The sequence below is a fragment of the Sander lucioperca genome, chromosome 6 (genome assembly GCF_008315115.2).
Source record: "Sander lucioperca isolate FBNREF2018 chromosome 6, SLUC_FBN_1.2, whole genome shotgun sequence".
Classification (NCBI taxonomy): domain Eukaryota; kingdom Metazoa; phylum Chordata; class Actinopteri; order Perciformes; family Percidae; genus Sander; species Sander lucioperca.
Window position 1 is genome coordinate 38,449,701 of NC_050178.1, and position 17,544 is coordinate 38,467,244.

Genomic DNA, 17,544 nt, shown 5'->3' on the forward strand with positions numbered 1-17,544 from the left:
AAATGCAAGTATATTATGCATTTTGGAAAGACAAAAAAGTTCAGGGTCCTCAGTAAGTTCAATCAAATGCTTGAAGGTGCTCTTTGGGGTCGGGAATTCAATTGAATGTAGAGAAAAAGAAAAAATCCAAGGCACTCTTCTTCAAAATTACATAAAAAGCCTTTATTTTACTGGCTATTTCATGATAGAAAATGTAAAAGACATTGGGAGTAGCAACCCACGTGTGGCGGCACTGACAGCCTTCTTCAGGGTTCTTTGCAGCTACGCGTGGGTTGCTTCTCCCAATGTCTTTTACATTTTCTATCATGAAATAGCCAGTAAAATAAAGGCTTTTTAAGTAATTTTGAAGAAGAGTGCCATAGATTTTTTCTTTTTCTCTATATTATGCATTTGTTTGTTTTTCTGGTTGCACTGAGCAGTGACTCCTAAACTGGGGTATGAACCAGACCCTGACTTCTGTGTACCATTACACTAGCATCAAATTACCAACCGTTACATTACTACATTACTAGCTGCCTCATAAGTAGAGCTATCAATATTTTCCTGGTTTTAAAGGGTGCATTACAGTAAAATTATGTCATTTTCTGAGCGTACCAGACTGTTCTATTATTTGCCTTTATCCACTTAGTCATTGTATCCACATTACTGATGATTATTTATCAAAAATCTCATTGTGTAAATATTTTGTGAAAGCACCAATAGTCAACACTACAATATCGTTGCGGTATCGATATCGAGCTATTTGGTCAACAATATCGTGATATTTGATTTTCTCCATATCGCCCAGCCCTACTCATAAGGTATTCTGTTTTTCACAAGAAATCACTTGACATGTCTTTCCAGCTCTTATGCAGCTATGTCCAAAGGTAAGCGCACTTGTAGGTCAAGTCAACTCATCTCCTCACTTTCTTCAACCAAGATTCTGTGGGATTGAGCTCTTAAGACTGAGAGTCATGTTAAGTCACTTTGAGCTGTCCTTCACATTCCCTCCTTACAAAAAATATATTTTCACAGCGTTGAGGTGTATTTCAGGTTGTTATCTTGCTGAAGAACTCAAACGCTCAGCTGGCCAAAATCCTGGTGGCGTGGCACACTTATGAGATATGCCATAATAGACTTGTTCTGAGACTGCTGTGACCCAAGACCATAAACTCCATCACCACTAAATCAAACTAAATGTTGATTGGGATAATTTGGCAGCAAGGAACACTCTGAAAGAGGAAGAAACAGCAAGTGTGTAAAACGTAGATTGCATTATTACAAGACATAGTCAAGAGAAATTAACTAATTAAGCATTCATATGCAATATTGTATTAATTTAACATAACTGAGCTGAGAACCACTAATGTGGAATGCAACAAAAGACTAGATAGCAGCGCAACTAACTTAAAGTGAGCAGCGAGGAAACATCTATTTTTTCTTATCTATTTATATACATTGCATCTATTGTACATAGTGAGAACACATATCTGATGACATCTACAGTATGATTCCATCATATTACAATTATAGACACACAAACGCTAGAAGGCAAAGCCACACCAACACATGCTGTAACATGAAACCAAAGTCTACCAACTCCAATTAACATTTGCACTATGTGTAATGTGTGTCACAATTCTCCGGCTTTCGATTTTAAGGTCACGATACGATTCGATTCAATTTTAACATTTTTTTTCAGCAGTAACAGCAATACAACAATAAGAGCCACTAGATGGCAAAGGGTTACTTTCTCAGAGTTCACAAGGGGCATCTGAATGCACCATGAAGTCTCATTGGAGCCCACACGCTTTACTGCTGGTGGTTTGTTTACATAACTCACTCACAGGGAAGGCAAAATGTTACCACACCAGTGACTTCAGGGAAGCGGAAGATTTTCTAGTTCTGTTTTTTCTCCGTCATCGCTGATTCTGGCAGTGGCCATGGTGTCTGAGAAAGTGCAGCTGCAGGCTTCCGGTAAGCTAATGTTATGCTGTGTCTTTAGCTGCATGCTACCGGCCGGTAAGCTATGGCTGGTAAGTTTTGCTTTGGGCTTGTTCATACAATATATGGAAAAGAAGGAGAAATGTGGTTAAAAAAAAAAAAAAGTCTAAATCTTACACTGTTGCTTCATCAACAGACATGTAATGTATGAAAAATACACAACTGCTGGCAAAGCTGAACTTATAAGAAATGAGCGAGAGCTGTTTATCTGATATGTCCATCTTATGGGTTTCTGAGTTCAGCGAGTCCACCCACTCTGCATCAGTTTATAGATGCGTGCTTCACTAAGCTGCACAACTGAGTTTTCAACTTTTGCCCTATAGCTGGAAGACGTTCAATGGACAGCCCTGAAATCTAGACACACACACACGTACAAAGCTACAGTATATGCTCAAACTGAAAAAAATCCACACAATAATACATACAGCTAAAGAGTTTGTCCATGTGTCCACACACAAATTCATTGCATCCTGCTAGTGATGACATTTCAAGGACTAACACAGGGTCAGTGCCCTCTGCCAATAGCATACGCTTCCTACATTGTTGCAGTGATTTTAAATGTACTAGAGAGCAAAAGAGGTCCCAGGATGGACAAAAAACCAACCCTATATATGTCACTAATGCCGGCTTTTAATGCACTGTAAGCAAATCTGCAGGAAAACCATTATATGAGGTCGAACCATTCTCTTATAATGGCAAACCAATAAAATGACCTGCACAGCATATAAATGAAAAAAAGAAATCCATCACCCGGAGAGCCACTTCTCCCTGAAAGCACACAAACCCACAAACTTAGAAGCAATGTTCACTCTTTATGTGGCCTGGCCTCAATATGGCAGCCCAAGTGTGTTGGCTGGACTAAGTACTTGTCCTTCCATGGCTGGCCCTCTATTTAGTACTTGTGTAATATTCTGCGCGCTGGGAATGAACTCCATTACCGTGGTAGCTTGTTTTCTCCTTTCACTCCTTTTCTCAACGGCTTTGCATCGCATGTGTTTATAACACAGGGAATCAGCATCTCCCACAGGCCCCAGGCTTTAGGCAGACAGGTGATTTCTTTCCCTCTAACATAACACACCATAGAGGCTGTAGCATCACGTGACTCTTGTGATTAAAAGTTGTTGGAGTCCCTGGGGGGCGGCATGTGTGTGCAGATGTGTATATGATGTGGGTGCAACAGTACAAGTATGTATTTGCACCTATTTGGATTTCTTCACAGTGACTGACTGAGCGGTGTGATTTCCATCGCAGACATGTGATGTAACACCCGAAGGACACAGCCCTGTAAAATAGGTCTCCCTTCCTTCTTTCCTGTGCAGTGTGCAGACAGGATGCTGCACTTTTCACAACACATTTCTGTGCCTCCTGCACACTGGCTGCGTGGCGTGAGCGTGGCGTTTCTGCTGCGTGGAGGCTGCGTGGCGTTTTCTATGTCTTTGCACGCCAGAAATGTGTCTGACGCGGCGCTGCTGCTGCTAGCCTTGTCTGTACACATGTATGTTTCCCATTGATAAAATGAAATACAATGTTAAACATAAATATATACTGATTTGATTACAGCAAAGACAATGTCGGCAGTATTGACGGCAAAATAGGCTACAGAATATTCTTCTATATTGACAGGTGCAATATTTGTAAATCGATAATTTTTTTGTTTTTTTAAATGACATTTATATCTGCATTTATGTCAAAACCTAGAGACTTTCAAACATCAAAATGTCATTTATTAAATATATTCATGTCAAAATGACATAGAAACATCTTTTCGTATTCTATTTTGCCTGGAAACACTTCCAACACGCTTGCGTGTCGCGTGAAAAATAGGCGTCGGTCCTATTTCTAGCATGCGTGCGTTTTCGGCGCTCGAGCTGCGCCTGAGACGTGTGTGTCACGCAGGCAGTGTGTAAGCTCCAACCTGTTAACATGGGAGCCGAAATAAAAACGGACACGCCACGCAGCTGACACGCTCACGCCACGCAGGCAGTGTGCAGGAGGCCTTACTGTGACTCCATACATATTGAAGCACATTAGACATGGACTCAGACATCTCTATATAGGGAGGAAAAAAGGCAGTGCCTGGGCTTCTGTGAGATTTAGCTTGCAGGCATGACACTAAGGGGAGCTCCTCACATTGACTTTAACAGGATTTAGCTAGATGAAAGCTTACAGGGGCGAAAAGAGAGATGTAAAGAGCCAGAGAGAAAGAAAAAGTAGAAATAGAAAGGAGAGGATGACAGACTGGCAGGAAGACACAAGGAGCACCGCTTTAAATGTTCAGGTATGTATCATCACCACGTAAGTAGTGATGAATAATACCAATAAAGACACTTTAATAGCAAAGAGAAGACAGTGTTGGAAATAAAATAGTAATAAGTAGACATCGTAATAGTGGTGCATCCCCTGTAGAGGGGGGTTGGATTGGAGCTGGCTGGGCTTAGAAGTGTTACTGCAACAAGAAGGAAAGTGGTTTAAGTGGGACCAAAGGTGAGTTAAAACAGACTCACTGAGCTGGAAACAAGGAAAATCTTATGTAGTTTTGCTTGAGAGCAATGGGGGACATGCATAATAATCCCAAACAACCAAAAGAGGTAAAAATACAGGGATAATTCAGAGGGAAAATCTCCCTCTCCCTCTCCCTCCCAGGCGAGCTTTAGCATTGAGATCACGCATGCCAGTGGGAGCTGAAAATATGATTCATGATCAACAGCGTGATTATGCAACAACATTAACACAAGCATATGAACAAACCTCTATAGCTGCCCGGGAGGTGGGTCACCCAGCGGAACTAATGCTAATGTGCCAATCTGTGCATCTTTCACCTCCTCACTTTGCACGCCTGCTTCGCTTTAAACAACGCAGCAGCACAATATACTACAGCAGCATGCAACAAGCCTGCAGGTAACAACCTAAGAAAGCAAACACACAGACGCACATGTAAACTTTTACACAAAATCGTATGCTGTATTGGATGTATGCACAGACTAGGGGTGTCACAATATGCCAGGTTACAATTATCCAACTATGATCATATCAGAAAATGGTGAACAGATGCACAGTTGCCACTTGACTTTTAAAACTTGCTCTATTTTTTTCTTACAGTATGTTTTTGTTCTTCCTCCATCTCATTTTGCACTCACAGACACACAGAAGCACTGAGCATGAGGCAGAAGATTCACAGCGATGGAAATGTGACTCTGGGTCTCTGCCAACAGCATCAGTAGAACAAAACGTTATTCTGAGAGGGAAAGACTCCATCTACCCTCAAAATAGTTTAATGAGTGTAGTCGGAAAACTGGGAATTCTGTAAAAAGGACAGATTTTGTTGACTGTAAATAGAAAAACAAAGCTGACAGCAAGCAGACACAACTAACCTCACAATTAGTAAACCCCTTCTACTCTGCAACATAGAAAAATTAAGTTGTAGCGCTATGACTTTACATTCAGTTTATCAAAATATAAGCTTGCTACAGTATATGAAAGCCTAAGAATTCCTCATGGGGGAGACAGAAACTAGGCACTATAGCTTTAATTCACAGAATTATTTTTTTTTTTTTTACTTTTACACAAATTCATAGTCATTCTTATTCACAATTCACTTCATACAGCTTATGGAATCTGTAAATTAATTTATTACAGTTTAATTTTCCGTTATAATAATATGATTCAATAATAATATGTTGATTCTCTTTTTCATTCGGTGTAACCTGCCAAAATGACACAGGGTCCCCCATATGTCGGCCAATACACAATCAGCCAGTTGCCCGAAAAAGTAAAAAACAATATTTCATTCAAATAATTTTCCAGACATTGCTTTACGAGCGACGTTTCTACGGCTGTATCTGTAGCTACGTCATTCGAGATGAAACGCAAACATTCAATGCGTCTACATCTGGGTTGAGAATGATGATGATGATGATGTATGTGTAGCGAGTGAGAGAGAGACGGCAGCTGTCATGTGTAGTTGTTGAGGAATCGATAAGCAGAACCAAATTTTAATTTTTTTTTTTTTACAGGTACCCATTTCTTGGCATTTTGGAATGGGTTCTAAACTGGAACCGGGTTTCGGTTTCCAGCCCTAATTTTGCCATGATAACTAATAGTTTGGTTTAGTGGTGGCCCTTATACAGACATACATCAACAACAAGGGTCTGTTTTAGAAAAATGTCATCATTTATTTTGGCCCATAAAAATTACAGAAAACTGCCTTAAGCCCTGAGAAGAAAATGGATGTTGAGTTGGACAAAACATCCATCTGCCATTTTCTTTATGGCACAGGCACAAAGCAATAACGAGGTTATTTGGCTGTTGGTATTTGCTGCCTGCACCTGCTTCGTGCCTACAGGTGATGTGAGGGAAACCTCAATAAATTCTGCCATTCTGTCAACAGACTGTTCTATACGTGGATATGAAGAAAGTGGAGCTATTTATTTTAGCATGAAAAATAAATATGTCCGGGTGCCGAAATTCAAACAAAGCTGAATGGTCTAGTATACCCAGCTGAGCTACATCTCACACATTTAACACACACACTGGGCTACACACTGCTTTATGATTCTTTTTTTTCTTCTCCCAATCATTTCACGTTACCTTTTTTTCTATGTTGTTCCTTACTTCACATACAGTATCCCCATTTCATCTGTCTTCTCTTTGCTTTTCTTTCATAGAATAATAACGTTAAAGGTAATGAATGCTGTAAGGCTAGATACTGGAGACGTGGGCAAACAAGAAAAAAGCAGGCTTTGTCATCGTCTCTGCTATTCAATGACAAAAGTACACTCACATCACTTCCACTCCTCGGCACAATGAGCCTGAGACATCAAAGCGGAGACTGAGAGGGAGAGAGCGGTAAAAGACGGAGGGAGGGAGACAACAGCGTAAAAGCGACTGAGGGAGGAAGACTCAAAGAAAAGACAGACATCAAACTACCTGTTTATGTGGAAATGTATGGCGCCATTACAGCAGGATATTTTCTGCTATACTACCTGCCTGGCCACTTAATGCACTTCTGTCTTTTCCATAGCATATAAACCATTCTAATCTTCCCAAAACTCAAAAGGCACAATACATAACATATACTCATGTATGCAGTAGAAAATGAATGTCATTCCCTAGAGCCGCTATCAAACTCATTTTATGCAGTACCAATAGAAATAAGCATCATCATAACCTATGCTGTCAAAACTATTAGCTGAAAGAAGAAAGAATGTTTTAAAATAGGTTGAACAATAATGATATGAAATAGAAGGTCCATCTGCAACTTCAAACAGCATTTACATTGTCAACTAAGGGTTGATTTGCCATGTTGATTGCCTTGATATTTAAGGCAAATAAGCAGAACGATGCTCTTAACTTATTGATACATGGAATCAATTATTTTTGCCTTATCATATTCACCTATCCTGTGAAATTATTTTAATTTCAAATTCTGCTCATAATTTTGACTTTGGGAGTGGTAATTTGTGAAATAATTAGAAAAAAAACTAAATGCAAATGAGCAGCCCCCTCTCTCACTCTTATTGTGAAATGATTAACATTCCCTCCACAGATCAGAGCAGGTTTCTCAGCTCCCCTGGTTGAAATGCTAATGTTGCTTCCAACCTAGTTTAATGTCAATCCTATTCTACTTTTTTTCCCTGTTAGGGAGGAGCTCCCTGTCTCTATTTTCATACACAGCAGCAGGAGGGACAGACAATGGGCTTACTCCCCCATCTGGATCTAGGGAATCAGCCCAAGACAGAAAGAGAAGGAGGAACAGGAGAAGGGTGGTGGAGGATCCTCTTGTCCACGCAGGAGTGTTTTTGCGGGGAGTTTAATGAATACAGATTTTAAATATTGTTCAATATTATAAAGAGGATGGTCCCATGCCAGGAGAGAGTGACGTTTTCTCTTCTCCCTCTCTCTCCCCTTTTGATTACAATGATTCTTTTTTATTTCCCCCTAAAGACCATTGAGTTGTATTTACTTGAGACCGAATAGAATCTAGGCAATGTATCACTTGCTGGGGTGTTAAGGTAGGTAGGTTTTTAACATTCATCTATAAAAGGTCTGCAACACTGGTCTGTTCACTGCTGTGCCATAAATAGGAAGCAGAACTCTTTAAAAATGCTACAATTTCCAGACCCGCACCAGTAACCCTGAGTCAAATGAAAAAACCTACAACTGAGTATTAGGTTTAGATGAAATTGAGTTTTCAACTGGTGTAATACTGACTAAATATATATTTTAAGAGCAGACTGTATTTCAGTTAATATATCTGTATCCACAGCTTCTCCATGGTTTCTGAATGTTTAAATTAAGAAAGCTAGCATTATTCTAGTACGGTTAGAAAAGCAGACGTGTAAAATCAAGGGAAAGTGTGAGAGCTGTGAGATGCCACCTCTCAGTAGATTCATAGATTAGTAACTTGTACTGTAAAACTGTGGTTGAATATGGCAACTCCCAGGTGCATAGATATGAGTGTGAAACACCTTTTTGAAAGCATTTCCTGCCAAGTCAAATAAGCATGTGTAAATAAAGGTCAAAAAGGGGGGCAGAAGACTGAATTGGTATTAAATGCCACTCAGTATTTCAACCATGCCTTGCCAGAGATGCTAACACAGAGGCAACTGGAGATCAGTCAAGGGATGAGGGAGTGACAGCAGCGGGGGAATTAGCGGTGTGACTGTCAACACACAATCTGCACTGCGGTATAGTTACAAAGCTTACATTGTTTAGTTTGGAGTTATTAGCTTTCTGAACATAGAGCTGAATCACTTGTAAAACACCCCAAGCTGCCACTCATCCAGAGCAGCAGGACTCTCAGAGGCATTTTTTGAGTTAAATTAGCATTCATTTCGAGTTGCATATGAGTCTGTGCTGCGTGTGAATATGCATATGTACATGTGTGTGTGGATCTACATGCGATAAGTCTTTAAGAGTTTCATTGCAGTACAGAGCAGCAATTTATCATCATGCCACTGCAACTGAAAATGATGGCATATAATCACACAGCCTTCCCTCAGTGAAACATGGATATATGCCAAGGTCCCTAGTCTAATGAGCGCTGTTGTCTTAGTGACAAAGCGCTAACCAGACAGACAGGGCTTTATAAATGTGCTATGACAAGATACATGACTGCAACATAAAATACAATTCAACAGGTGTTTTTTTAATTTTGTATTGACTTTTTCTTTGAAGATGTGCATTTTAATAAGGGATCAATGTGGCTCACGTACTAAATTGTTACAATCAAGCAAGAAAAAAAGCACACAATCCGTTTTTTAACACATTGTTCCTACCTTAGGGTCAGCTGTCAGCAGCTTAAAAGCCTCGTACACCTGCCTCTCTTTGACTCCTCCCCCCAGGTCCAGGAAGTTAGCTGGCTTTCCTCCATGCAGGTCAATGATGTCACATGTGGCCATGGCCAAACCGGCTCCATTCACTGTGAAAGATTTACGGTGTCAGTTCAATTAATATGCAAAAATGTATACTGAAATATAGAGGAAAACTAAAATAGCTGACATATATTCAGCCAAATGGACGTTGCATTTTCACAGTGAGATTTATGGTGTCAGGTGTACCCATTTTATATGTTGAGTGACAAAACCCCGGGTAAATATTGGAGATGTATTTGAAAGATGGAGACAGCTTAGACCCCAAAAGGACGCTGAGTTGGCTAATTTCCTCTTGAACAGGTAAGCTTAGCTTCAGGCTAATTTATCACAGCTACAAGGGACGGGCATTCTATGTAATTTCAACATTTGTGCACTCACATTAAATTATATAGATAGAGTACCCAAGTTGGTTACTCGCAAAAACAATTAAGACACAGCCAGTAAAGTGATCATGACTGGTCCTGGCTAATGCCGCCATGCTAACCCTGCTAACTGCTAACGTTACCGGAGGACCAGGCAAGCGGGCCACGGCTGTTTACAACGTGTAGCCTGTTCAGCGGCCGTAGCCGACAACGGTGAGTTCTTTTAAGCCAAGAGAGGGGGGCTGTTAATCGGAAAGAGAGGACCGTGAGTTTGCAGTGCGTCAAGCGATTGTTACCGTAATTCTAAGCCAATAATGTGTGTTCAGTTGGGTGGAGAGGACAGCAAGGTAGTGTTATTTTTAAATTGTACCTACTGTAATTCTAAGCCTAGGAAGTGTGTCTGTCCGTTGGGTGGAGAGGACAGCGAGGTTGTTGTGTGTCTAGCGGTTCCTACCGTAATTCTATGCCCAAAAAGCGTGCCTGTCAGTTGGGTAACATACAGAGCTCCGCGTGAGCACGGGCTTTTATGACAATATAACGAGCATCTAACGTTAGCTACTCCACTGTGCTGTGAAGTAATGTCTGGCTCTGTGAGACAAGCGTCTAGCAACATTGTTGTAGATGCTGGAACTTCCGAGTCTGGGGAGGAGGGCCGCCCCCTCCTCCCCAGACTCGAAGACGACTCTCTCCAGTATTTTGAATTTGTACTGCAGTAACTATTTTAAACACTATTTTTTTTCCATTTAAAGGAATCCAGCAGTAAATTATTAACCAAAGAGCAAACCGCTGAAAGAAATGTCACACTTAAAAACTGAGAATCTGTTGGAAATCTATCAGGAATTTTCAATGCCTCAAGCAACATCAAGTCGAGCAACATACAGCAAATTTGATTATGACTTGACCGCGTTGATTAAAAAAGGTTTTTGCTATGCTTTTTTGCGGCCAGTGTCATCATTTAGCCATCTGCCAGCAGTTGTGCGGGAGCCAAGTACACAAAAATGTCTTACCTCATTTGGTTTAGTCAAGCTGAACTTGTGTCCTGGCAAGCTCCCCGACCGAGGTCTCAATAAAAGGGAAATTTGCGTTAACAGCTGTCACTTTGGTGGCTTACAGAGCTCTCAAGGAAGCTGCAGGGTCTTAAAAGCTGTTGTTACTTTAAGAGAGGCTGGGAGTTGGGGATGCAGAATGTGTGTGTGTGTGTGTGTGTGTGTGTGTGTGTGTGTGTGGGGGGGGGGGGGGGGTGGTTAGTGCTAACAGACATCTAATGTGTTTATGATGGTACGGGGCAAGACGCAAGAGCACCTGTTAGTGCTGCTGTACACTGTAAAAGCTTTGATTTATGACAAGAGAGGGGGGCTTTAATGAGAACGCTAACAATCTGGCTCACTGGAGACTTTCTGGGCGGATTATAGCTAATTAGAACGCATTGGTTACGGCAGCATTCCTTCTGGAGTCCTCAGAAAGCTGCTTGTAATGTGGACTGGAGAAGAGCCCAGGCTGCCTTTACTTTGACTAAGTTTTTAACTGTGCCCGAGCTTTTCACTTATGTGACTTAAGAGACTCATTAAAGCCTCATGCCAGGAGGGGGTTGATTACGGGAGAAATAATTTAATGGTTGGCATGTGTGCAGGAATGAGTTCTGCTACGGGGTTTTGTTTCCATACCAAAGCAGGCAATATTTCCGTCCAGTCCGATATATTTGAGGTCCCACTTGGCTGCCTCTGTCTCTGTAGGGTCACTCTCAGTCATGTCGTCCATGGCAAACACAGCTTTCTGACGGAACTCAGCATTGTCGTCAAAGTTGATCTTAGCATCAAAGCAAACCACTGGAGGAATGAGGAGATGACAAAGATAAAATTAGGAATAAAGACAGCAACAGAGGAAACACAAAAGTGAGAAAGAGGGAGATGGCAGCCAAGGGAAAGGGGAAAAGAAGGAGGACTTCAGACATAAAAAGCCAACTAAATATCATTTCCAAAGCCTGAAATTAATTAACTGAGGGGTGTCCCCTCGGCATACTGGTCTTAATTATTTCAGCGGTTGGCTCACTAGGCACGTGTTTTTGACCCTGCCTCTGAGGGATAGACCATTATAGTAAATGGACATTTCCCTTACACTTCAAAGAGAGTGCATTTCAAAGAGTCCACACATTAATGAAGCTACCTGGAAAAATAGCAGGCAAAAAAATGTAATAAATTAGTTGAAGGGCTTTTTGTATACACAACAACACTTAAATAGTGACTGTGGAATAGTTGGAATGGAACAGTTTGACATTTTGAGAAAGTAAGTTTAGTTGAGAAGAGTGATTCCACTGTCATCTGTCAGTGTTGCCTGTATAGTAAATATGTAGCTGGAGCCAGAAGCCAATTAGCTTAGCTTAGCTCAGCAGAAAGACTGGAAACAGGAGGAAACACCAACCCCGGCTCTGTTCAAAGGTAACAAAATCAGCCTACCAGCACCTCGAAAGCTCACAAACTTGTGCTTCATATCACATTAGTAAAATCCGTGCAAAAATAAATCCGTATCACAAAACCATCAGATTACAGTTTGAAGGGGTAAATAAAACTGCAACCGTTTCCCCCTATTTCCAGTTTTTGTGCTAACTCAGCTAACCTAAACTGCTGGTGCTAGCTTCAGATTAACCATAGAGATATGAGAGTGGTATCAATCTTTTTTATCAAACTTGTAGCAAACAAGCAGATAAGTGTATTCCACAAAATGTCTTACTTTTACATTTAATTCCAGCTAGTTTTTAGCAAGCTGCGATACGTTTTTAAATTTCTGTTTTAGACATCAGTAATCTGTAAACTTTCAGCCATTAAAAATATAACTATTATGGTACTTGGTCTATTGCTATATGAGTTTATATAAAAAAAAAAACAAATCTAATGAATAGCACATTGCATGTAAACAGATGGCTAGATCACCAAAATGTAATAGTGAGAAAAGGTACCAAATATGGAAACATGGGAATTGGCTTTGGGAGTGACATACACACAAAGAGAAACAGAAACAAAACGCGTACATAGACAAACTTTAGATGCAGCAGGCACACCTCCTCCTGGGACTGAGGAGTAGACATACTGTGTCCTCCAGGTAAAGTTGCACTCCTACACAATTCCTTTTGTTTTTGTTTTGACACATTCATTATTGCAGTCTATCTACAAAATGAATTCAACTAATACCAAATAAGACAACAAAAAAATGTCCACCCTTGAGAAATTTTCCTTTTTAATACACGTTTGTTCAATACCTGCCGGAAAATAGCAGCACTCCCTTGTGACGTGAACAAATGGAATCCAAAAAATGAGTTGATTTTAATGTGAAGCTTGTCTGCAAAGCCTGCTTCAATCACAGCCCCTGCTTCTTCCTGCTGGTAGAAAAGGAAACTTGTACCTCTCAGTGAAAATTCACCATTTGATAGGAGTCATTTTATTTATTAATTTTCATAAGAATACATGAGACAACAAACCTTTCTTGTCAATCTTTGATAAAGCATACTTTGAACAAGAATCTGGTATTGAGTAGAATCAATGACATCAAAGAAGTGATGCATCTTCAGCGTATTGTAATACATCTCGATAGGACACATCCCAGTCAATCTGTGTTCGGCGCCACAGACAATACAAACACTCTTGATTCTGATTCTGATTCTTGATTCTGATTCTGATTCTCTTATTTCTTTAGGAGAAAAACAAAGTTCAGCACAAGTTCAACGAAAGCAGCATCACACTTTGTATAATGTCTTTCTCATCTGAATGATGAGCACATGAAATGTTTACCTGCTAGCCTCCAACTGTGTCATGTTGCACAATTTATTGTGTTGAGTGACAACTAGGGACTGACATATACACACATTTCTTTGTTATTCTTTGAGAATTCAAGTGTTTTCATCTATTAGGGAACACTTAAGACATGGAAAGTGCAAAGACCATAGAAACTGCACTGAGGCAGGCTTTGTGCCCATGGATTGAAGCCCCATACTGTGGCTATGGTAAATGGTGATCCAAATACAAAAAAGAAGCCTGCTATCATCTTCGAATTGCAGAATCACAACTAAAGAAAAAACACAAGGATCAGCTCTCAGCTGGTCTTGGAGACAATTCAAAAAGCAGGCAATGAAACTTGTACTCAAAATTATAAAAAAAATGTAAAACCTGTTTTGGACAAATCATGTGGGAAGGTTTAAGTTGACAAGTGACGATTCTAGAATTGCTTTTAATGCGGTACATCAGAGAGACTGTCACATGTTAAGAAAAGGCCAACTGCCTATTTAGACCTCCATTAATCTTACATGAATGCCACTTTTACACAGCCTTTACAGCATAACGATGAGCTGAAGGTCTGAGTTTAGACTTCAGCCTCACTGTGACAATTTCTATTGGAAGAAAGAGTTGACTGACTCCATCGCTCGACTGCACAATAAAAGTATCCTGCATCTAATAACTTAAAGTTAAATTCAATAGACTGAACATATATTAGGCTAGGCTGTGCTACTATAAAGACAGGGAATTGAGGATGGAAATGTCTTAACCTTTTGTTTTCTTTCTATTAAAGACACTTCTCTCCTAACAAAAGAACTCCAGGTTAGTGTTACCTAAGCATTTTTGGCCCAGCTTGTTATTTATCAGAATTAGGTAGATTTAAAACTAGAAGATTCTAGAGATAATTCCTTTAGTACACAAAAAGGTAAGTGATTTTTGAATAAATAGGTTAGTATTAGATTTTCTTTTATTCTGAGATACAAAGGCAGTTGGGTTTATCTGGAAAAAAAGCTCATTTTCCAACAGTGATGTGTAGCCACTAAGTAGCAGTAAGTACATCAGTTTTTTTCCCTCCTTTTTTTCCCTTCTTTTATTAAAACAATGACACTGAAATTAAAACCAATTAAAATATAAGTAATTTCAATTACTTTTAAGGCCTGATATACAGCAAAATGAATTTAAACATTCAGTTTATTATTATTAATACGACTTTAGTTAAAGGTGCTCTTAGCGATGTCGGGTGACGTCACTTCTTGTTGACGTTCGAAGTACTGCCAAACCAAACGGAGACTAGCTTGCCCCTCCCCCTCCCTTCCGCGCACTAACCCCCCAACCCCCAAATCCTTCTTGTCAGTTATTGGCTGCTTGTTATGTTTCGTGGTGCAGGTTGGCGCAGTTTGTTTTTGTTGCTGTTTGTGGAGCCTGGGCTGTCTACAGAGACCATGTTTTTTTACAGTGTGTTCAGGGGACAGGCAGCTAGCGGATAGTGAGGAGATGTTTGCTGTATGTGACAAAAAATGTTGTAGCCTAAAAAACGCATGACATCGCTTAGAGCACCTTTAATCATCAGCAACTAGGATTCATCAACATGCTATGAATATGGAAATCTCTGCTCCCTGAAGCCATTTGATCCAGACAAAGTCATGTCTACAAGAAACTGACGTCAATGTGTTGCAATTACAGTACACTTCACATTCTTAAATGCATTCAGACCCCAGGAGATAGTGTGCCTGCATCCTACAGTCAGTGATTAATAGTTGGCTGCATGTTCGTGCAAAAATGCTCTCTATTTAAAGTGTTGAAATACTGCAAATGCTTTTTGGGGACAGTTGATGACAGGAAATAACAAACACACACACACACACACACACACACACACACACACGATATAAGGTACCTTGTCCTTCGGGAGTTTCTCCAAGAGGATTGACTTCTACTTGAGTGGCGTCGACTTTCAGGAACAGATCATAGAGCCTCTTAATCTGATCTGCTGCCTGTGAGGTTCACATAGGACAGTAATTACCTGATGGTTCGGCTCTGAGCAGCCGGCCCTGCCAAGGCCGCTCAGCCTTCCACAAAGGCTACATAAAACATGGCAAATCACCTTCAACATCACATATTGATTTGCATGAATATGTATGTCTCTGTGCTGGAAAGTTAAATGTTTCTCTTCTCTTTTTTTCAAAAGGTGTTATAACTGGCAAATAAGACATGGATTACAGCACACACTAATGTGGCTACATATGTATATAACATCATAATGCATTTTTCAGTAGATTCCACCTGGCTGTAGCTTGTTGTCATATGACATGTCATACGATATGTTAAAACGCGATTTCCTAATCGCAAAGGCTGTGATTTGATCACATGACTCGCCAGAGCAAATCAGTCTGCACTCCGCAGAGAAAGCATCAACTTAGCATGCTAACGCTACACTGTACCTTGAGCTGATTTCTGTCATTCAAACAACTCTGAGTTGTAGTTTAAAACTTTTACAGCCATTTTAATAAAATGAAGGGTTTTATTCTGGTTCGAGTCTATACATGCAGTTAATGGATACAGACACGCAGAACTGAAGGCTCGGTTGGCAACTAGCTCTGATTAGCGGTTAGCTCCGGTTAGCGGTTAGCTCCGTTATAAAGATATGGAGTGGAGGAGCTGCCACTGAGAGGGGTAACAACCAGACTCTGATAAATGACGTTCGGGGAGCTTTCACAGCAGCGTGACCGCGGTGTTTCAACGGTTTTAATAGTACAGTTAATCCCACGGCAAGAACACCAGCAACTAGCTACCGCAACGATAGCCTCTCTGAACCATATGTCGGTACACGATCCGTTCTGCCTGCACGATCCGTTCTGCACATGCGCAAAATGTTCGCGCATGCGCGGTTGTACGAGGATTTACGACACTGCACGATCTGTTCCACGCTTCCGGTCGACAGCCAAGCTAACGTTAGTTTAGCTAACAGCTAATTCGGCTAACTGCTAGCTGAGACAGCATGTAATAACTTTAAAAGACCCTCAAAATAAAACTTGAAAATAAACGTTGACATATATAACAAACACCTAACATATATAACAGCTGTTACGTCAGTTCTACTTTACTTGTGCTCATTTAAAATACAATCACTCAATACTTGTCTTTATTGTTATTACTGTGAAGTCTTAATTTAGCTGTAGTCTGCTTTTCCCATTACGTTTGAGTTAACGTTATTTTAGACTGAATCTAGCTGTCAGCTAGCGGTTAGCTGAATTAGCTGTTAGCTAAACTAACGTTAGCTTCCCGGTGGAGGCTAGCCATAGGCTAGCGTGGAACAGATCGTGCAGGTCGTATGGATACGTAAAACAGTATTATCTTGCGCATGTGCACAACGGATCGTGCAGGCAGAACGGATCGTGTACCGACACCATAGACTGCATATAACAGCTCTGAACAAGTGCACACGGCAGCACGCAACTTCACGAGGGGGAGGGGCTGGAGGCAGCTCCTCTCTGTGCACTGTAAAAAAAAAAATACACTGTTGTGTGTGTGTGTATATACTATATTTTTACTTTTTTAACTGTCTAGTGTGTAATTGTGTGTTGTTCATACTATAAAATGATTTATTGTTTGTCTTTGTTGAATAATACAGAAGAAAAATCGTTCAGCCCTAACACACACACACACACACACACACACACGTTTGTTTCACTATCTTTGTGGGGACCCGTCATTGACATAATGCATTCCCTAGCCCCTTACCCTAACCTTAACCATCACAACTAAATGCCTAACCTTAACCCTTACCCTCACCCTAACCATAACCTAATTCTAACCCTAATCCTAAAACCAAGTCTTAACCCTCAAACAGACCTTTAAACTTGTGGGGTCCAGCATTTTGGGCCCCACAAGGCTGTGCAGACCCCACAAGTATACTGTATTCCCCGGTTTTTGGACCCCACGAATATAGTAAAACAAGCATGCACACACACACACACACACACACACACACACACACACACACACACACACACACACACACACACACACACACACACACACACACACGCACACAGTAAAGTA

The 17,544-nt window shown here is 40.6% G+C and overlaps 1 protein-coding gene across 1 annotated transcript in view; it reads right to left on the reverse strand.

Annotated features, from left to right (window-relative positions):
* The window catches only part of suclg2 (succinate-CoA ligase GDP-forming subunit beta), a 107,472-nt gene that overhangs the window by 39,943 nt on the left and 49,985 nt on the right, over positions 1-17,544 (reverse strand). Inside the window, exons 7-9 of the mRNA XM_031278094.2 lie at positions 15,380-15,476; positions 11,383-11,544; positions 9,261-9,403 (exon numbers count right to left, since the gene is read on the reverse strand). Of these exons, the coding sequence (XP_031133954.1) occupies positions 9,261-9,403; positions 11,383-11,544; positions 15,380-15,476 (402 nt within the window). The remainder of the gene's footprint in view (positions 1-9,260; positions 9,404-11,382; positions 11,545-15,379; positions 15,477-17,544) is intronic.